This window comes from Moschus berezovskii, chromosome 9 (genome assembly GCF_049115385.1).
Source record: "Moschus berezovskii isolate FMDL1 chromosome 9, NW_MosBer_1.0, whole genome shotgun sequence".
In the NCBI taxonomy this organism is placed as follows: Eukaryota; Metazoa; Chordata; class Mammalia; order Artiodactyla; family Moschidae; genus Moschus; species Moschus berezovskii.
The window spans coordinates 80064746-80087030 of NC_142468.1; the positions used below are offsets into that span (position 1 = coordinate 80064746).

Below are 22285 nucleotides of genomic sequence, written 5' to 3' on the forward strand. Positions count from 1 at the left end.
AGTGAAGTTCAGTTTAGCAATTATTTCTTTCATGGATTATGTTCTTAATGTTATATCTAAAACATCATCACCAAATCCAAAGCCATCTAGGTTTTCTCCTATCTTCTAGGAATTTCATAGCTTTGCATCCAAGGTTCAGGTCTATGATCCAGGTTTTGAGTTGATTTTTATGAAATTTGTCCAGTTCATTTCTTTGCCTGTGACTCTCCAGTTGCTCCAGCACCATTTGTTGAAAAGATGATCTTTGTTCCATTCTATTACTTTAGCTCCACTATCAAAGATTAGTTGACTAGCGTAATTTGGGTCTACCTCTGGGCTTTCTATGGTGCTCCACTGATCTATTTGTCTATTCTTTCACCAATTCCATACTGTTTTGATTACTGTGGTTTATAGTAAGTTTTGAAGCCAAAAGTGGCAATCCTCCGACTTCACTCTTCTCCAATATTCAGTTGGTTATTGCATCTTCTTAAAGAGAAAGGGAATACCAGACCACCTTACCTATCTCCTGAGAAACCTGCCTGTGGATCAAGAAGCAACAGTTAGAACCGGACATGGAACAATGGACTGGTTCAAAATTGGGAAAGGACCACATCAAGGCTATATATCGTCATATTGCTTATTTAACTTATATGAAGAGAACATCGTGTGAAATGCTGGGCTGAATGAATTCACAACTGGAATCAAGATTACTGGGAGACAATGTTCACTACAGCACTATTTACAATAGCTAGAAAATGGAAGCAACCTAGATGTCTATCAACAGATGAATAGATAAAGAAGTTGTGGTACATATCAGTTCAGTTCAGTTCACTTCAGTCGCTGAGTCGTGTCCGACTCTTTGCGACCCCATGAATCACAGCACGCCAGGCCTCCATGTCCATTACCAACTCCCGGAGTTCACTCAAACTCATGTCCATCAAGTAGGTGATGCCATCCAGCCATCTCATTCTCTGTCGTCCCCTTCTCCTCCCGCCTGCAATCCTTCCCAGCATCAGAGTCTTTTCCAGTGAGTCACTCGTCGCATGAGGTGGCCAAAGTATTGCAGTTTCAGCTTCAGCATCAGTCCTTCCAATGAACACCCAGGATTGATCTCCTTTAGAATGAACTGGTTGGATCTCCTTGAAGTCCAAAGGACTCTCAAGAGTCTTCTCCAGCACCACAGTTCCAAAGCATCAATTCTTCGGCAATCAGCTTTCTTCACAGTCCAACTCTCACGTCCATACATGACCACGGGAAAAACCATAGACTTCACTAGACGGACCTTGGTTGGCAAAGTAATGTCTCTGCTTTTTAATATGCTATCTAGGTTGGTCATAACTTTCCTTCCAAGGAGTAAGCGTCTTTTAATTTCATAGCTGCAATCACCATCTGCAGTGATTTTGGAGCCCAAAAAAATAAAGTCTGACACTGTTTCCACTGTTTTTCCATCTATTTCCCATGAAGTGATGGGACCAGATGCCATGATCTTAGTTTTCTGAATGTTGAGCTTCAAGCCAACCTTTTCACTCTCCTCTTTCACTTTCATCAAGAGGCTTTTGAGTTCCTCTTCACTTTCTGCCAAAAGGGTGGTGTCATCTGCATATCTGAGGTTATTGATATTTCTCCTGGAAATCTTGATTCCAGCTTGTGCTTTTCCAGCCCAGCGTTCCTCATGATGTACTCTGCATATATGTTAAATAAGCAGGATGACAATATACAGCCATGATGTACTCCTTTTCCTATTTGGAACCAGTCTGTTGTTCCATGTACAGTTCTGACTGTTGCTTCCTGACCTGCATACAGGTTTCTCAAGAGGCAGGTCAGGTGGTCTGGGATTTCCATCCCTTTCAGAATTTTCCACAGTTTATTGTGATCCACACAGTCAAAGGCTTTGGCCTAGTCAATGAAGCAGAAATAGATGTTTTTCTGGAACTCTCTTGCTTTCTCCATGATCCAGCGGATGTTGGCAATTTGATCTCTGGTGCCTCTGCCTTTTCTAAAACCTGCTTGAACATCTGGGAGTTCACGCTTCATATATTGCTGAAGCCTGGCTTGGAGAATTTTGAGCATGACTTTACTAGCGTGTGAGATGAGTGCAATTGTGCGGTAGTTTGAGCATTCTTTGGCATTGCCTTTCTTTGGGATTGGAATGAAGACTGACCTTTTCCAGTCCTGCGGCCACTGCTGAGTTTTCCAAATTTGCTGGCATACTGAGTGCAGCACTTTCACAGCATCATCTTTCAAGATTTGAAATAGCTCAACTGGAAATCCATCACCTCCACTAGCTTTGTTCGTAGTGATGCTTTCTAAGGCCCACTTGACTTCTCATTCCAGGATGTCTGGCTCTAGGTCAGTGATCACGTTATCGTGATTATCTTGGTTGTGAAGAATTTTTTTGTACAGTTCTTCTGTGTATTCTTGCCACCTCTTCTTAATATCTTCTGCTTCTGTTAGGTCCATACCATTTCTGTCCTTTATCGAGCCCATCTTTGCATGAAATGTTCCCTTGGAATCTCTAATTTTCTTGAAGAGATCTCTTGTTTTTCCTATTCTGTTGTTTTCCTCTATTTCTTTGCATTGATCACTGAGGAAGGCTTTCTTATCTCTCCTTGCTATTCTTTGGAACTCAGCATTCAGATGCTTATATCTTTCCTTTTCTCCTTTGCCTTTCACCTCTCTTCTTTTCACAACTATTTGTAAGACCTCCTCAGACAGCCATTTTGTTTTTTTGCATTTCTTTTCCTTGGGGATGGTCTTGGTCCCTGTCTCCTGTACAATGTCACGAACCTCCGTCCAGAGTTCATCAGGCACTCTATCTATCAGATCTAGTCCCTTAAATCTATTCCTCACTTCCACTGTATAATCATAAGGGATTTGATTGAGGTCATATCTGAATGGTCTAGTGGTTTTTCCTACTTTCTTCAATTTCAGTCTGGATTTGGCAATAAGGAGTTCATGATCTGAGCCACAGTCAGCTCCTGGTCTTGTTTTTGCTAACTGTATACAGCTTCTCCATCTTTGGCTGCAAAGAATATAGTCAATCTGATTTCGGTGTTGACCATCTGGTGATGTCCATGTGTAGAATCTTCTCTTGTGTTGTTGGAAGAGGGTGTTTGCTATGATCAGTGCATTCTCTTGGCAAAACTCTATTTGCCTTTGCCCTGCTTCATTCCGTCCCCAAGGCCAAATTTGCCTGTTACTCCAGGTGTTTCTTGACTTCCTACTTTTGCATTCCAGTCCCCTATAATGAAAAGGACATTTTTTTGGGTGTTAGTTCTAAAAGGTCTTGTAGGTCTTCATAGAACCATTCAACTTCAGCTTCTTCAGCGTTACTGGTTGGGGCATAGGCCTGGATTACTGTAATACTGAATGGTTTGCCTTGGATAGGAACAGAAATCATTCTGTCATTTTTAAGATTGCATCCAAGTACTGCATTTCGAACTCTTTTGTTGACCATGATGGCTACTCCATTTCTTCTAAGGGATTCCTGCCCACAGTAGTAGATATAATGGTCATCTGAGTTAAATTCACCCATTCCAGTCCATTTTAGTTCACTGATTCCTAGAATGTCTATGTTCACTCTTGCCATCTCCTGTCTGACCACTTCCAATTTGCCTTGATTCATGGACCTAAGATTCCAGGTTCCTATGCAATATTGCTCTTTACAGCATCGGACCTTGCTTCTATCATCAGTCACATCCACAAGTGGGTACTGGTTTTACTTTGGCTCCATCCCTTCATTCCTTCTAGAGTTATTTCTCCACTGATCTCCAGTAGCATACTGGGCACCTACCGACCTGGGGAATTCCTCATTCAGTATCCTATCATTTTGCCCTTTGATACTGTTCATGGGGTTCTCAAGGCAAGTATGGTTATTACTTAGCCATAAAAAGGAACGCATTTTAGTCAGGTCTAATGAGGTGGATAAACCCAGAGCCTATTATACAGAGTAAAGTAATTCAGAAAGAGAAAGATAAATACTGTATACTAAAGCATATTTATGGAGTCGAAAAAGAGGGTACCAATGAAGTTATTTACAAGGCAGCAACGGAGAAACAGACATAGAGAACCGACTTATGGACACAGGGAGAGGGGAGGAGAGGATTAGATGTATGGAGAGAGTAACATGGAAACTTATATTACCATATGTAAAATAGATAGCCAATGGGAATTTGCATTATGGCTCAGGGAACTCAAACAGGGGCTCTGTATCAACTCACTGGGGTGGGATGGGGAGGGAGATGGGAGGCAGGTTCAAGAGGGAAGGGATATATGTATACCTATGGCTGATTCATGCTGATGTTTGACAGAAAACAACAAAATTGCTGTAAAGCAATTATCCTTCAAAATAAATAAATACAAAGATTACCTTTTAAACCTCAGATGTGCAGATGGTACCACGCTAATCCAGAAACTGAAGAAGAACTAAAGAGCCTCTTGATGAGGCTGAAAAGAACAGGGTGAAAACGCTAGCTTAAAACTCAACATTCAAAAAACTAACATTGTGGTATCTGGTCCCACCTTTTCATGGCAAATCGAAGGGGAAAAAGTGCAAACAGTGGCAGATTTTATTTTCTTGGGCTCCAGAATCACGGTGGACTATGACTGCAGCCATGAAATTAAGATGCTTGCTCCCTGGAAGGAAAGCTATGACAAACCTAGATAACATATTAAAAAGCACAGGCATCACTTTGCTGACAAAGGTCCATATACTCAAAGCTATGGTTTTTCCAGTAGTCATGTATGGATTTGAAAATTGGGCCATAAAAAAGGCTGAGTGCTGAAGGAATGCTTTCAAATTGTGGTGCTGGAGAAGACTCTTCAGAGTCCCTTGGACAGCAAGGAGATCAAATCAGTCAATCCTAAAGGAAATCAACCCTGAATATTCATTGGAAGGACTGATGCTGAAGCTCCAACACTTTGTCCATCTGATGTGAAGAGCCAACTCACTGGAAAAGACTCTGGTGCTGGGAATGATTGAGGGCAGGAGGAGAAGGGGCAGCAGAGGGTGAGATGGTTGGAGAGCATTACTGACTCAATGGACATGAGTTCGAGCAAATTCAAGGAGATAATGAAGGACAGAGAAGCCTGGCATGCTGCAGGCCATGGGATCTCAAACAGTCAGACATGACTAAGTGACTGAACAACAACAAATTGCCTCTCCATATAAACTTCAATCAGTTTACTGATATCTACAAAATAACTTGCTAGGATTTTGACTGGGATTGCAATGAATCTATAGATAAGGTTCATAAGAACTGACAGCTTAATATTGTTTTCGTTTCCATGAACATGGAATCAGTTCAGTTCAGTCACTTAGTCGTGTCTGACTCTTTGCAATCCCACGGACTGCAGCACGCCAGGCTTTCTTGTCCAGCACCAACTCCCGGAGATTGCTCACACATCCATCAAGTCGGTGATGCATCCAACCATCTTATCCTCTGCTGTCTCCTCCTGCCTTCAATCTTTCCCAGCATCAGAGTCTTTTCCAGTGAGTCAGTTCTTCTCATCAGGTGGCCAAAGTATTGGAGTTTCAGCTTCAGCATCAGTCCTTCCAGTGAATATTCAGGACTGATTTCCTTTAGGATTGACTGGTTTGATCTCCTTGCAGTCCAAGGGACTTTCAAGAGTCTTCTCCAAAACCACAGTTCAAAAGCATCAATTCTTCAGCACTCAGTTTTCTTCATGATCCAACTCTCACATCCATATATGACTACTGAAAAAAACCACAGCTTTGACAAAATAGATCTTTGTCAGCAAAGTAATGTTTCTACTTTTTAATATGCTGTCTAGGTTGGTCACAGCTTTTCTTCCAAGGAGCAAGTGTCTTTTAATTTCATAGCTGCAGTCACCATCTGCAGTGATTTTGGAGCCCAAGAAAATAAAGTCTGTCACTGTTTCCATTGTTTCCCCATCTATCTGCTATGAAGTGATGGGACTGGATGCCATGATTTTAGTTTTTTGAATGTTGAGTTTTAAGCATCATTCTCCTCTTTCACTTTCATCAAGAGGCTCTTCAATTTCTCTCTGCTTTCTGCGTAAGGATGGTGTCATCTGCATATCTGAGGTTATTGATATTTCTCCCAGCAATCTTGATTCCAGCTTGTGCTTCATCTAGCCCGGAATTTCGCATGATGTACTCGGCATATAAGTTAAATAAGTAGGGTGACAATATACAGTCTTGACGTACTCCTTTCCCAATCTGGAGCCAGTCTGTTGTTCCATGTCCAGTTCTAACTGTTGCTTCTTGACCTGCATACAGATTTCTCAGGAGGCAGGTCAGGTGGTCTGGTATTCCCATCTCTTTCAGAATTTTCCACAGTTTGTTGTGATCCAGTCAAACGCTTTGGTGTAGTCAATAAAGCAGATGTTTTTCTTGAAGATGGCATGCTGCTGCTGCTAAGTCGCTTCAGTCATGTCTGACTCTGTGCGACCCCATAGACAGCAGCCCACTAGGCTCCTCTGTCCCTGGGATTCTCCAGGCAAGAATACTGGAGTGGGTTGCTATTTCCTTCTCCAATGCATGAGAGTGAAAAGAGAAAGTGAAGTTGCTCAGTCATGCCTGACTCTTAGCGACCTCATGGACTGCAGCCTACCAGGCTCCTCTGTCCATGGGATTTTCCAGGCAAGAGTACTGGAGTGGGTTGCCATTGACTTCTCTGGAAGACGGCATATATCTCGTTTATTTCTTCTTTGATATATTTTATCAGTTTTATAGTTCTCCTCATATAGATCTCTCATAGTTTTTTTATGAAATTTGTATTTAATTTTTACAGTTTTGATGTAAATGGTAGTATGTTTTTAATTTCAAATTCCCCTTGTTCACTGCTGGTATACGGGAAAGTGATGACTTTTGTAAAGTGACCTAACATCCTACAATGTTGCTATTATTACTTATTAGTAATTTTTTTTTTGGTTGCTAATTCTTTTGGATTTTTTCTACATAGGCAATAATGACATATGTGAGTAAAAATTTTATTTCTTCTTTCCTAATCTGTATACTTTTTCTTGCCTAATAACATCAGCTAGGACTTCCAGTACAATGCTGAAAAGGACTGGTGAGAGAGGATGTCCTTGACTTGTTCCTGGTCTTTTTCTTGTTTTTCACAGTTGTGGAGGCTCAGAAGCTCAAAACTCGGGTGTCTGCAGGACCACTCTCTCTTAACGGCAGCAGGAGAGACTGTTCTGTGCCCTTCTCTTACCTTCTGGTGTTCATTCGTTTGCAGTTGCAGAACTCCCATAGTCTCACAGGGTTCTTCCTCTGTCTTCACATCTTATAAAGACATTACTTATATCAGACTAAGGGCCCACCCTACTTTCTATGATCTCATCTTCACTGATTACATCTGCAATGACTTGATTTTCAAATAAAGTCACATTCTATAGTGGCAGCGAGGGCTTCAACACATCTTTTTGGAGGACCCAATCCAACCTATAAAAAGTCTTTACTATGTAAATAAAACTATGCTGAGTCGCTTCAGTCATGTCTGACTCTACTGATTGCGGCCTGCCAGGCTCCTCTGTCCGTGGGATTCTCCAGACAAGAATATGGGAGTGGGTTGCCATTTCCTTCTCCAGGGATCTGCCCAACCCAGGGATTGAAACCACGTCTCTTTTGTCTCTTTACCACTGGCGCCACCTGAGAAGTCCAAGTAAAACTGACAAATTAGTAAAAGCAAAAACAAAAAACTCCACCAGGACAAGAATAGGCAATTAACTCACATAAACTATACACACACACACACTCACACATATATAGCACACTACATTCAAGAATTCATGAATCTTTCCTCTAACCCTGTTCCTCCCCAAGACATCCTCATGTCAATGACTGACACCAACTTGCATACAGTTGCTAGGGACAAACCAAGGCATCATTCAGGAATCCCCCCTTTCCCTCATTAACGACAACCAAGGATCAGGACTGTAACCAAAAGTGGGGTCTGGCTGCTTGTCATTCAAAAAGTCAATAAAGAGGCAAGGTTGTTGGAAAGGAAAGTTTGATTTATTTTGCATGCCAGCAACTAGGGTATGGGCGGTGTAGAGGGTGGACACCTGTCCAAAGGCCAACTCCGCCCCCTGAAAATCAGTGGACAAGAGCTTTTATATTTTATAGGCTGAGGGAAGGGGCTACACGCAGAAACTGTATAGTTAGCTCTGACAATCATCTTGAAGTTGGTCATCAGTGGTCTGATCAGTGTCACCTTGATTGTTTTAAGTAAAGGGTTTTCAGTTCCAGGGTTGGTTTGTTCTCACTTCTTTGAAGCCAATTCTTGGAATTGTGGCAGCTTATGTCATGGGTACAGTCTGGTCATTATGTGGTTAACTTTTACCTGGTGGGGTTTCGGTAACCATAAGACAGCTCCCAGGATTTGGCTCAGAATATCATCTACAGTGCCTGAGAAGGAAGGAAAGGTCCTTGACTTTGTTTACAAACTAAATTATTATTACTTTGTCTCCTTGACTGCTTTCCTCTGTTTCTGCATGTTCTCACTTCTCTGATTAAACTTACTATGTAGCTAAAGTTTTTCCACAGACAAAAGGCAGGCAGAGGACGTACAAGGCAATGACCACAGGGTCCTGCTGTTTTATGACCAGTTCATTTTATCCAGTCTCACCTACAAAGCTACGATGATCTCTGGTCTGGACTACTGCTGCAACCTCCAAGACAAATCTCTTTGATTCCACTTTTGTCCCCGTACAGTAAGGTGAAACTGGTTTGTATGGGACAGTTTCAGTTTTTACCTGTTGTTTGACACCCTGTCCAGTTAGCAACCTCTTTCATTTGCAAAAGGATCCCCATCTGGATGATAAATTATATGGTCACCCTACCTTACAGTCTTTTCTTCTCACATTAGCTAAAGTCACTTTTTAAAAATGTAAATTAGATTATGTTATTCCCCTGCTTAAGACCCTTCAAAGATTTCTTATTACATAAGAATAAAATCCAAATTCCTTATCATGGTCTACAGGCCTTATATAATCTAGTCTACCTACTTCTCATCGCTTCCAACTCTGTCACTTACATTCTAGCCCCACTGGCCTTTTGATTCCTCCAATTAGTCATGCTCCTTCTTATTTCCAATCTTTGCTTTTGCTATACCCTTTCAGTTCAGTTCAGTCTCTCAGTCGTGTCCGACTCTTTGCGACCCCATGAATCACAGCTACACCCTTTGCTGTTACTTTATTCCCCAAGATCTTCTCATAACAATTCTGTCATTTTGTTCTCAGATCAAATATTAACTCTTCAGAGAGGACTTCTTTGAAGACACAATCTAACGTTCCCAAACCCACCCAAGTTGTTCTCTATTACATTGTTCACTTATTTCTTAGTTTATTGCTATTTCCCCACTAGAACATAGGTTCACTGTCACCTTGTTCACCTTTGGTACCCAGGGGCAGAGCATGTGCTCAACAAGTATTTAATGAGAGAATGAATCACTACCTACAACCAAAGAAAAAAATTAAAACCATGACAGCTCACAGAATCTAGCTATCAAACCAGCAAATACTGAAAAATCAAAAATGCCTTACTTTTCTTTCTAACACTCTGTGTATCATCTGACAGGACACCTATGTGATTGTTTACTCTTTGTCTCCCTCAGACTAAAATGAAATCTACACAAAAACAGGGACTTGGTTTTGTATTTTTAGCTGTATTCTTAGCAACTGTATGCCAACAAGAGTGTCTGGCATATAGTAAGTGTTCCATAATTATTTACATATTCAGTAAACTGATGGTATCTAGGGGTGAGTAAGTACTAGAGAAAGGGGTACGGTGAGAATATAATTGATGTACAATTTCCATAGGAAATTGACAATATATATCAAAAGTCCCCAAAGAGGGCATACCTTTAGACTCCACAATATCACTTCTAAGAGGAACTTATCCTAAACAAACAAATGAACAAAGGTACAAAGATTATTTATGAGGAAATTTCTGACTGGTTTTATAATAGAGAAAATTTAGAAATGGCAGCATAATACCCATTTATAGGAAAAGGTAATGTAATTATAAATCTGTACAATGAAATACATTATAATATTGGTGAAAATGTATATTTGTTGATGTAGAAAAGTATATTGAGACAAAAAGGCAAAAAAAAAAAGAAGTATAGCAAGATTTCATTTTTGCAAAAACAGTGGGAGACACATGGGTATGCGTGAGCGCACACTGGCACTCACAAAGAAAAGTTTGCTGCGGCTGCGGCGTCACTTCAGTCGTGTCCGACTGTGTGTGACCCCATAGACGAAAGCCCACCAGGCTCCCCTGTCCCTGGGATTCTCCAGGCAAGAACACTGGAGTGGGCTGCCATTTCCTTCTCCAATGTGTGAAAGTGAAAAGTGAAAGTGAAGTCGCTCAGTCGTGTCCGACCCTTAGCGACCCCACGGACTGCAGCCTACCAGGCTCCTCCATCCATGGGATTTTCTAGGCAAGAGTACTGGAGTGGCTTGCCATTGCCTTCTCCGAAAGAAAAGTTTAGGTAGGCATATTTCAAAATGCCAACACTGGTTATCTCTGCATGGTGAGATTAACGGCAATTTAAATTTTCCTTTGTATACATTTCTCAATCTTTGTAATTAGGCCAACCAAAATGAGCTGAACATGATCCGCTTTTATAAGTGTGTGTGGTTGGAGGGGGCGCGGGGGGAGAGGGGGAAGCAATAAATATAAAAAACACAGACACATTTCAACTTACTGAAGTCTAAACCCCAGGTTAAGAGCCAGAAGTTCAGAAACATCAACTTCAGCATAGGAGGTGGCTTTCTGATTTCCTGAATTCAAGCAAGTTGTTTCCCCTCAGTCAATATTTGCAAAAAAGAAAAAAAAAAAATCACAAAACTTGTTTCTTTTATTTCATTGCTTGCCAAGCTTGAGAAAACAGCATAAAGTGTAGCAAAAGCTATCATTTATGCTGGGCACTATTCTTGCATTTTTTCATTAAAAACCAAAGACTCTGATGCTGGGAGGGATTGGGGGCAGGAGAAGGGGACGACAGAGAATGAGATGGCTGGATGGCATCACCGACTCGATGGACATGAGTTTGAGTGAACTCCGAGAGTTGGTGATGGACAGGGAGGCCTGGCGTGCTGTGATTCATGGGGTCGCAAAGAGCTGGACACGACTGAGCGACTGAACTGAACTGAACTGAATGGTCCTGCCAGGTAGGTATTAATGTTCTCAAATGCAGAACCTTGAGTCTCTTAATGCCTCTGATATTTTGTGTGGTTATCCTACCACCCTTATAACTTGCAAGAAGGATAAAAGGAGAACCAGCCAGGAGTTCTGAGAAAGCTTGAGTAAATATCTGGAGAAGCGAGATTTACATTGGGTGCTACTCTGGAACGTGCCTGCCCTTCACTTCTCTTCAGTTCTAAACGCCTCCAACTCAAAATGCTTGATTGAGTGGTCACAGAGGAGGAGGGGAAGTTTGTGAGCACCCCTATGTATGTGCAAGAAGGGTTATAGCACATACCACAGACTTGGCTAAGGATGACACCTAGACACTTGAAGAAGGAAGCTGGCCCAGGATGACAGGAGGTGGACACCCCTTGGGAGGAAAAAGCAAAGTTGGTAGGAAGTACAAAGTTAAAGGGGGACTGAGAGAAGGAGGAGGAGGGAAGAAGAAGAACTAGGAGAGGCAGTTGAGGGTTATTCTGCAGTACTTTTTTCTTCCACCTTTTTTCTTTCTACATTCTTTCCCTTGATTATCTCAATCATAATTAGACCTTCAGTGCTTCTTTCTATTTAGATGATTACCAAATCTCTCCAATCCTGATTATTCTCCAGAGTTCAAGTCCTCTGAGGTCCAAACTGAAGGCAGCATTTCTGCCACCTCAAGCCTGCTTCTGTTATATTCACTCTCACCATCAAACGACTGTCTGAACTGCTCTCTCCCCTCATTCCGTCAACCATTCTTTCATCCAACAAATATATCTTGTATGTCCCCCACACTGTACTAGGGACATCCAGTCACTTTTACCTTGAAAATCTCTTGTCTGTCCATCTCTTCCAAATTCTTTACTGAAAGTTACAGAGAATTCCTCTTGCTTGAACCATGGCAACACAGCAGTATAAGTTAATTGGTTTTGCATGCCATTCATTCTTATAGTGACCTCCTATATTTAACACTATACCTGAGACACAGAAGTGGCTCACAGTGGAGGCTTAGGGACTAAAAACGCTGGGAAGGGGATTGGAGGAGCAGAAGCTGGACTTGTCTTGAGGAAGTATTTATATAGGAAGAAAGGCGTTTACAAATAACATCAGCTTGACAGTTCTGTTATTTCTGGGGTGTGGCTTTAGGAGGCTGGGAAGATCGTTATAAGTCTGATGTTGAGAGTCTCCTGATACCGAGAAAGCCCCGCCCACCTCCCATCCCTTGAGTATTCTATAGCGACTTGTTGATTGTATCACCTTCTATGACAGAAGCCAGGAATGTTGTGTTCTTCATCGTATCCCCAGCTCTTAATACACCTGGCCCATAGTAGGGGCTCAATAAATATCTGTGGAGGATTCTAGAAAGGCAGGGGCCATAGATGTTTTATTCAGCACTTTAGGCAGAAGGACAAAGACTAACGAGCCCAAGGGGTAAAGAAATCGTGGATGTTTTTCTCCCTATTCCTTTAGAGCTTGGTAAATGTTTACGAAGCGCCATAAACCGCCCTCCCGCACGTCTCCAAAATCCGGCCCCTCGCTCGCCTGCCAGGCCCTGGAGCTTGGCGACCGTCAGGCCCAGGCCCCAGCTTCCCTCCCTCCCCGCTAGGGCTCCTGCTACCTCCCTGCACACATCTGTACACGCCACAGGCCAAACAATTACGCGCTCCCGCACGCCCGCCTAGAGGTCTGGGTCTCCCCAGAGGACCCCGTGTGTCCCCGGCCCCCGCCCACCGCTCGGGGAAGCCCGCGGCCTGGCCTGAGGACCGCCGCCCCCTGTGAGCTCCAGCGGCCCCACACCTGGCGCGCCAGGACCTCGTCCATGTGCCCGGCGGCCACTCTCCAGCCTCAGCCGCTCTCGGGCTTGAGCGCGGAGCCCGGGAGGCCCAGCGTCTCGACCCGCGGCCCGCCGCGCTCCTCGGGGCGGGACACACCAGGAAGGCGGGAAGCCGCTGCAGCTGTGAGGCGCCCGGGGGCGGGCGGCGGAGCCGCGGAGAGCAGCGGGCTGGGCCGAGGGCTGTGCGAGCGGCGGCGGGCTCCGGCCGCAGCGGGGCTCGGCGAGCGGCGGCTCGCTCACTCACCACAGTCCGGCGGGGCAGCGAGCCGGGGGTCCGGGACAGGGCCCGGCGGAGCCTCCGCGCCCGGCCCGAGCGGGTCCCCTCGGAGCTCTCGGAGCCGCTGTCGTCCGAGATCACGATGAAGTCCTCCATGGCTGCGGGACCTGCCGAGAGAGCGCGCGGGCGACCAGCGACCCGGGCGGCGGCGACTTCGGTTCCTGCTGCTGAGGTAGGGGCCGCCGACGAACGGAGCCAGCCCGCCGGCCCCGCCCCTTCCCGCCCCGCCGGCCCCGCCCCCCGCCCTCCGGGGGCCCGCCCCCTGGCGGCGGGAGACTGGCGGCCGGTTCAGGGCCGCCTTGGAGGTACCTGGCGGTGGCCCTGGTCCTCCCTTCCTGAGGAGAAAACAGAGAGAGGGGAAAGATCAAGTCGCAGCCGGCTTGGGCTGGTTTGGGGCCGGTCGTGCGGGACGCTGAGGCTGTGAGAGCTTTCCCCGCTGCTTCCAACTGACTCCAGTGTGAAGTGAGGTGTGAACAGGCCTCTCTGACCACCGTAAAGGGCTTCAACGGACTCACCCGGAGAGGCCCTTTGAGGATGGGACCCAGGCTTGGACTGGCGGTGTGCGGTTAGGTGGAGGGGACTGACTGAGGGTGGGTGAGCTGGCCTTTGGTTGAGTAGGGGGAGAAAGGCCCCCTTCTAAATGGCAACCCACTCCAGTGTTCTTGCCTGGAGAATCGCAGGGACGGGGGAGCCTGGTGGGCCTCCGTCTGTGGGATCGCACAGCGTCAGACACGACTGAAGCGACTCAGCAGCAGTAGCAGCAGCAGGCCCCTCTGTAGGATCACTTCCCAGAAGTGGAGTTACTGAGTCGAAGGCGCTGTTGCTGTTGTTTCGATAAGTGAGGCAGAATACTAAGTTGTACTAATTTCCGGGTTTCACCAACAATCTATGTCACTCAGGAATTTAAACTGAGATTTAGAGATTTGTTCAGTTGATAGCAGGATCAGAGATGCACAAAGAGAAGCAGTGAAGGAGCAGACATTGTGAATAGTTAGATGAGATGAAGAGCAAAAAAGATAACCCAGTGGAAGGAGAAGTGGTCAGTAGTTGGTATGGGATAGGAATTGTGTTACAATAAATGTGGGGTATTGACCCAGTATTGCTGCTCAGGCTCTAGCGTTTTCAGTTCAGTTCAGTTCAGTTGCTCAGTCGTGTCCAACTCTCCGCAACGCCATGACACAGCACGCCAGGCCTCCCTGTCCATCACCAACTCCCGGAGTTCACTCAAACTCATGTCCATCGAGTCGGTGATGCCATCCAGCCATCTCATTCTCTGTCGTCCCCGTCTCCTCCTACCCCCAGTCCCTCCTAGCATCAGAGTCTTTTCCAGTGAGTAAACTCATTGCATGAGGTGGCCAAAGTATTGGAGTTTCAGCTTTAGCATCAGTCCTTCCAATGAACACCCAGGATTGATCTCCTTTAGAATGGACTGGTTGGATCTCCTTGCAGTCCAAGGGACTCTTAAGAGTCTTCTCCAGCACCACAGTTCAAAAGCATCAATTCTTCGGCTCTAGCACTTTCAGTTCAGCACTTTGGCAACATGTTATTAACAGATCCAAAGGAAAATGAGTTTATCAGAAAGGGGATTGGTTCCTAAAGGATTGGCTATCAGGTGCTATCTAAGCACTGTCTAGAGCAGTGATTCTCAAACCTTAGTTTGAGATCAGAATCAGAATCACCCAAGAGGCTTGTTAAAGCAGACTCCTGGACCCCACCCCAGACTTTCTGATTTAGTAGGTATGAGGTGGGGCCACACAAATTCATTTTTAACGAGATCCCAGGTGATGTCAATGCTGCTGTTGTGGGGACCACTGCATTGAAAACCCACAGGTGAGTGGCCACCAGATTTCAGGTGTGCTGGTGGTATGTTTGAAATCATCCTTGTGAAGGGATTCATTAAATTTTTTATCTTCACCAAATGCCATTAAACATTTAGTTTAACTTCTTTTCTGGGTTTCTGTGACTCGCACCTCTGTTACCACTTCTTTTCGTTCTCCTTAGCTGACTTCCTTAATAAGTCCTCTAACTTACTCCTTAAATCCTCCTCATGACCTTTGCATACTCTCCCTACAGAATCTCAACCATTTCCATGCTTTAATGATAATTTTTATGGTGGTGACTCCCATATGTTTATCTTCAGCCCAGCCCTGTCTTCAAAGTGCCGGATGTATATATCTGAATGTCTGTTGAACCTCATGGGCATCTCAAGTTGAGTATGTCCAAAAGCAACTCAGAAATACCTGTCCCCTACCCTGTTCTCCAAAAATAAAGCCTGTTTCTTCTCTGTGTTCCCTCCAGTGACTGGTGGTACTGCCAGCCAGTAATTGCTCAAGTCAGAGATCTGAGCTTTATGCTCTCAACAAGTCCTGTCCCTTTTACCCCCTAAATAATGCTTGCACTCACTTGTATCTTTAGGTTTCTCACCTTAGCTCTGGCTCCTGCTAAGTAGGGAGGAGAAGGGAGAAAGAATGTTCTAGACAGTCTTCTCTTTTTCTTCTGGTTTTTGTTACTTTAGTAACAGTTCTCCCAATGTGTCAGGAGTCCAGATGCCAGCTCTCTTACTTGGACTGGGAACATCCTTAATTTCTGGGTCCTCCCCTGTGCACTCTCTAACGTAGGAGAGGTCAGTCTCAACTCTTTCTTCCGAGACATCCCCATCAGTCCCTGCCAGGGGTAGTCTAACATATAGCCTTTTGTTGTTGGGAGGTCCTTGTCTCAAGGAGCCTCTTGGGGAGCGATAGCAAGGGACTGAAGTCTCGGCCATCTTCCATGCTCTCCAGTTGACTCATGCATGGAGAATTTACATGTGAAACTCAAGGAGGAAAGGAATGCAGGCAACTCCCATCTTGGTGCCCTTCTGTCAGCATCAACTAGCTCTCTCCCCCCTTCCTTCACCACAAAGGTTATCAGGGGCTTATCGAGGCAATAGTTCAGTGACTTTGAGACAAGGTCTCATCTTGGGGAGTAGAGAGAGTAGTTTATTGCATTTTAAACTTGTGGGAAGGGATTGGAGAACAAGACGAATGGCTTGCATCTTCTTTAGCTAGGGAAAAGCAAATGGATGGTTGCTATCTACAATAAGTGATGTTCATTCATGGATATATGAACTAATTGGAAAAAATTCAAATATCTACCTCTGTTGCAGAAAACGTGATAAAGTGATTAATATTAGTAGCTGACTTTTAAGCATATAAATAGTGATAAGACTAGGGGTACTGCAGTTTTCTGATTGTATGTATCTTTCTCATCAGCCATCTTGCCTGAAACTCAAGAAATATAGGATCCCTGGGAATGTAATGTGAGTACACTTGCACAGTTTCTTGTCCTTAGCTGGCAATCTAGATGGATGGATACTGGCCCTGAAGTTGCCTTTCTTAAAACCATAAGTAGTGTCACTTATGTTTTCTTGGCCATCCTGGATCTTTTTTGAAGTAGGCTATTTACTCAAGACTTCCAAATTTATGATGATGTCTTTTTCAGAAATTAGTATGTATGTGTATTTTTCTTTTTCTTCTGGGTGACTTATTTTTTCCAGATTTAATGAGATACAATTGACACATAACATTGTGTAAGTTTTAAATGTGTGATGTTTTTATGTATGTATATGTTGAGAAGTGTTTGCCACAATACAGTTAGTTAATACATCTTTTCCCAGGTAGCACTAGTGATAAAGAACCCACCTGCCAGTGCAGGAGACGTAAGAGATTTGGGTTCAACCTCTGGGTCATTACTTTGCCAACAAAGGTCCATCTAGTCAAGGCTATGGTTTTTCCTGTGGTCATATATGGATGTGAGAGTTGCACTGTGAAGAAAGCTGATTGCCAGAGAATTGATGCTTTTGAACTGTGGCGCTGGAGAAGACTCTTGAGAGTCCCTTGGACTGCAAGGAGATCCAACCAGTCCATTCTGAAGGAAATCAATCTTGGGTGTTCATTGGAAGGACTGATGCTAAAGCTGAAACTCCAATCCTTTGGCCACCTCATGCAACGAGTTTACTCACTAGAAAAGACTCTGAGGCTGGGAGGGATTGGGGGCGGGAGGAGAAGGGGACGACAGAGAATGAGATGGCTGTATGGCATCACCGACTCGATGGACATGAGTTTGAGTGAACTCCGGAAGTTGGTGATGGACAGGGAGGCCTGGCATGCTGTGATTCATGGGGTCACAAAGAGTCAGACATGACTGAGCAACTGACCTGAACTGAACTGAACTCTGGGTCATGAAGATTCCCTGGAGAAGGGCATGGCAAATCCACTCCATGCTCCACTCCATGTATTCTTGCTTGAAGAAACTCATGGAGAGAGGAGGCTGGCAATCTATGGCCCATTGAGTCACAGTCAGGGACAACTGATTTTTTTTTTAACACATAGCACAGCACATCTTTTACGTCACATAATAACCATTTTGTTTTTGTTGTTATGGTGAGAACAGTAAAGAAAGGTTCAAGTATATTGTACAGTATTGTTATCTGTAGTCATCATGCTATGCATTAGATCCCTGGAACTTATTCATCTTATAATTGAAAGGTTATAGTTTTAACCAACATCTTCCCCATCCCCCAGATACCAGCAGCCCCCATTCTACTCTCATTTTCTGTAAGTTTTGTGTTTTTAGATTCCATGTGTAAGTGAGATCATAGAGTATTTGTCTTCCTCTGTACAACTATTTCACTTAGCATAGTGCCCTCAAGGTCTATCCATATAGTCCCAAATGGTAGGATTTTCTTCTTTTTTTATGGTTGAATAATATTTGTGTGTCTGTTTTTCAAGGTGACACTTCTTCATGACTTATTCCCCTCAATCATACATAAATTGGGAGGATAATGCAACCATTTATTCCTCAAGTGTATACCCTAATGAATGAGTTCCCACAAGGTACCAGGCACTTTGTTAGGGGTTGGGAATGCAACAGTGAGCAAGACAGCCCTGGCCTCAATCTCCACAGTGTTTTGTTGTTGTTCAGTCACTCAGTTGAGTCCAGATATTTGGAACCCCATGGACTGCAGCACACTAGGCCTCCCTGTCCTTCACCATCTCTTGGAGCTTGCTCAAACTCATGTGCATTACGTTGGTGATACCATCCAACCAGCTCATCCTCTGTCGTCCCCTTTTCCTCCTGCCTTCAATCTTTCCCAGCATCAAGGTCTTTTCTAATGAGCCAACTCTTCACATCAAGTATCCAAAGTATTGGAGCTTCAGCTTCAATATCAGTCCTTCCAATGAATATTTAGAACTAATTTCCTTTAGGATTGACTGGTTTGATCTCCTTGCAGTCCAAAGGACTCTCAAGAGTCTTCTCCAACACCACAGTTCAAAAGCATCAGTTCTTTGGTGCTCAGCCTTCTTTATGGTCCAAATCTCACACCCATACATGACTACTGGAAAAACCATAGCTTTAACTGGACAGACCTTTTTTGGCAAAGTCATGTCTCTGCTTTTTAATACGTTGTCTAGGTTTGTCATAGCTTTTATTCCAAGGAGAAAGCATTGCCACAAAGTTTAACAATGAAGAAAAAGCATCTCTTGCATCTGAATGAAGAAAAGAAATCCTGATCCCTACTTTCTTTTTCTGAAATAATTTTTAATTAAAAATTTATAGTACATGAAAAAATAATATATAAAAATGCAAATCAAAACCACAGTGAGATACCATTTCACACCCATTACAGTGGCTTATTATTTTAGAGAAGTGGGGGTGGGAAACAAGTTTTGGAGAGGATGTGGAGAAGTTGGAACCCTCAATCATGGGAATGTAAAATGGTGCAGCTGCTGTGGAGAACACTTTGGCAGTTCCTCAAAAAGGTAGAATTACCATATGAACCAGCAATTCTACTCCTAGATATTTTCCCCAAAGCATTGAAAGCAGAGACTCAAACAGATACTTATCCACCAATCTTCATAGTATTATCCATAATAGCCAAAGGTAGAAATCAAGTGTTCATCAACAGATAAGTGGATCAACAAAATGTGATATATCCACATAATAGAATTCTACTCAGCCTTAGAAAGGGTGGAAAATACGACATATGCTACACCATGGATGAAAGTTGAGAAACCTATGCTAAATATAATAAGCCTGTCAAAAGGGACAAATATTTTATGATTCTACTAATATGAGTTACCTTTAATAGGTAAATTCATAGAGACAGAAAAATATTGGTTATCAGAGGTAGGGGGAAGGGAAATGAGTTATTTAATGAGTACAGAGTTTCTATTTGGGATGATGAAAAAGTTTTAGAAATGAAGAGTGGTGCTGCTGCTGCTGCTGCTGCTGCTGCTAAGTCACTTCCGTCATGTCCGACTCTGTGTGACCCCATAGACGGACGCCCACCAGGCTCTCCTGTCCCTGGGATTCTTCAGGCAAGAACACTGGAGTGGGTTGCCATTTCCATCTCCAATGTATGAAAGTGAAAAGTGAAAGTGAAGTCGCTCAGTCATGTCCGACCCTTAGCGACCCCACGGACTGCAGCCTACCAGGCTCCTCCATCCATGGGATTTTCTAGGCAACAGTACTAGAGTGGCTTGCCATTGCCTTCTCCGGAAGAGTGGTGAAGTTTGTGTAATTTTGTGACTTTACTACTGAATTGTGCATTTAAAAATGGGTTTTTTTATGGAGTTTATGTGTATTTTAACCATAACATGTGAATACTTTCCTTTTACTAGAAAATTGAAACATTATAGACAAGGTTATAGCCCTCTTTGACCACTTCCTTCATCCTGATTCTAGTCACCCCTGTTCAGTGTTTCTGTGCTTACTTCTCTAGTTTTTTTTTAAATATTTATCTGTACTTACCAAAACGCTATGTATTTTCAGCTTTATCCAAAAAACATATCTGCTTTAGTATGGAGATTGAATCCATGGTTTGCAGTGAAAATGTTCTAAGCAGCAAGGCTACCTGGCTTATTAATGGAGACTTCTTTTATTATTTTTTTTTTTTTGATGGATATACATCTTTAAAAGTTTTTTTGGGCCTCCTCTACTCCCAAGACACTACAGATGAGATCTTTCTCCCTTTGGGAATGGAGGAGCATAAGGAACTCAATCAATAGTTCTTCCTTTTAAGTTTGGCCGCACCATGCCTTACCTTAGTTCCCAGGGATTGAACCTGGGCCCTCAGCAATGAGAGCGCAGAGTCCTAACCACTGAACAACCAGGAACTCCTTCAATCAATATTTTAAGTAAAAACTTAAGTAGAGGAGAGACGCCCGGCTCCGGCGGCGCAGACGCGAGAGATGCCCGGCTCCGGCGCAACCGATCACGTGTAGAATCGTGACTGAGATGAGCTACCCCACGCCCAGGGTTAGGGCGGTGGCCGAGAGGAGCTGTACCACGTTCAGGAGGCGGTGGCTGCTTGGGCACCGGAGGGCCGAGAGGAGCTGATCCACATTCAAAGCAGGAGGGGCAGCCTTCAGGAGATACCCCTCGTCCAAGGTAAGGTACAGTGACTGCGCCTTGCTGGAGCAGCTGGGAAGCGATACTCCACGACCAAGTGGAATATAAGAATCCAGTGTTCTGGGGAGGAAGGAACAAGATGGCGGAGGGATAAGACGGCAAGACCACTTTCTCCCCCACAAATTCATCAAAAGAACATTTGAACGCGGAGTAAAGTCCACAAAACAACTTCTGAATACTGGCAGAGGACATCAGGCTCCCAGAAAAGCAGCCCATTGTCTTCTAAAGGAGAGAGAAGAAATCCAGCTCCATCCACCAGAACACCGACACATGCTTCCCTAACCAGGGAACCCGGACAAGTCACCCGTCCAACCCCACACACAGCAAAGAAACTACATAATAAAGAGAACTCCACAAACTGCAAGAAGAGGGAAAGGCCACCCCAAGCAAAGCAATATAAGCAAGATGAAGAGGCAGAGAAATACCCAGCAGGTAAAGGAACAAGATAATTGCCCACCAACACAAACAAAAGAAGAAGATATAGGGAATTTACCTGATAAAGAATTTCAAATTTTGATGGTGAAAATGATTCAAAATCTTGAAAGCAAAATGGAGTTACAGATAAATAAGCTGGAGAAAAGGATTGAGAAGATGGAAGAAAGATTTAATAAGGACTTAGAAGAAATAAAAAAGAGTCAATATACAATGAATAATGCAATAGATGAGATCAGAAACACTCTGGAGGGAACAAACAGTAGAATAACAGAGGCAGAAGACAGGATAAGCGAACTAGAAGATAGAATTGTAGAAATAAATGAAACAGAGAGGAAAAAAGAAAAACGAATTAAAAGAAATGAGGACAATATTAGAGACCTCTGGGACAATGTTAAACGCTCCAACATTCGAATCATAGGAGTCCCAGAAGAAGAAGACAAAAAGAAAGACCATGAGAGAATACTTGAGGAGATAATAGTTGAAAACTTCCCTAAAATGGGGAAAGAAATAATCACCCAAGTCCAAGAAACCCAGAGAGTCCCCAACAGGATAAACCCAAGGCGAAATACTCCAAGACACATATTAATCAAATTAACAAAGATCAAACACAAAGAACAAATATTAAAAGCAGCAAATAACACATAAGGGGATTCCCATAAGGATAACAGCTGATCTTTCAACAGAAACTCTTCAGGCCAGAAGGGAGTGGCAAGACATACTTAAAGTGATGAAAGAAAATACCCTACAGCCCAGATTACTATACCCAGCATGGATCTCATTCAAATATGAAGGAGAAATCAAAAGCTTTACAGACAAGCAAAAGCTGAGGGAATTCAGCATCACCAAACCAGCTCTCCAACAAATGCTAAAGGATCTTCTATAGACAGGAAACACAGAAAGAGTGTATAAACTTGAACCCAAAGCAATAAAGAAAATGGCTACGGGATCGTACTTATCAATAATTACCTTAAACGTAAATGGGTTGAAATTTTCAAAAAGGCTAGGAAACAATTCTCATAGCCATCAATAGTTCAGTGTTGAGTTCATGAATAGTTTTTAAAGTTTGGGACAAACTGTAGTATTTGCTATTTGAAGTACTATTCGTAATTGGCATATTACGATGTAACATTGGTCTTCGTTTCCAACT

General features: G+C 43.6%; 1 protein-coding gene across 1 annotated transcript in view; it reads right to left on the minus strand.

Annotated features, from left to right (window-relative positions):
• Positions 1–13456, minus strand: part of SIMC1 (SUMO interacting motifs containing 1) — an 85045-nt gene extending 71589 nt beyond the window's left edge. Inside the window, exon 1 of the mRNA XM_055435435.2 lies at positions 13219–13456. Coding sequence (XP_055291410.2) covers positions 13219–13347 — 129 coding nt within the window. The 5' untranslated portion in view covers positions 13348–13456. The remainder of the gene's footprint in view (positions 1–13218) is intronic.
• Between the last annotated feature and the right edge of the window lie 8829 nt (positions 13457–22285).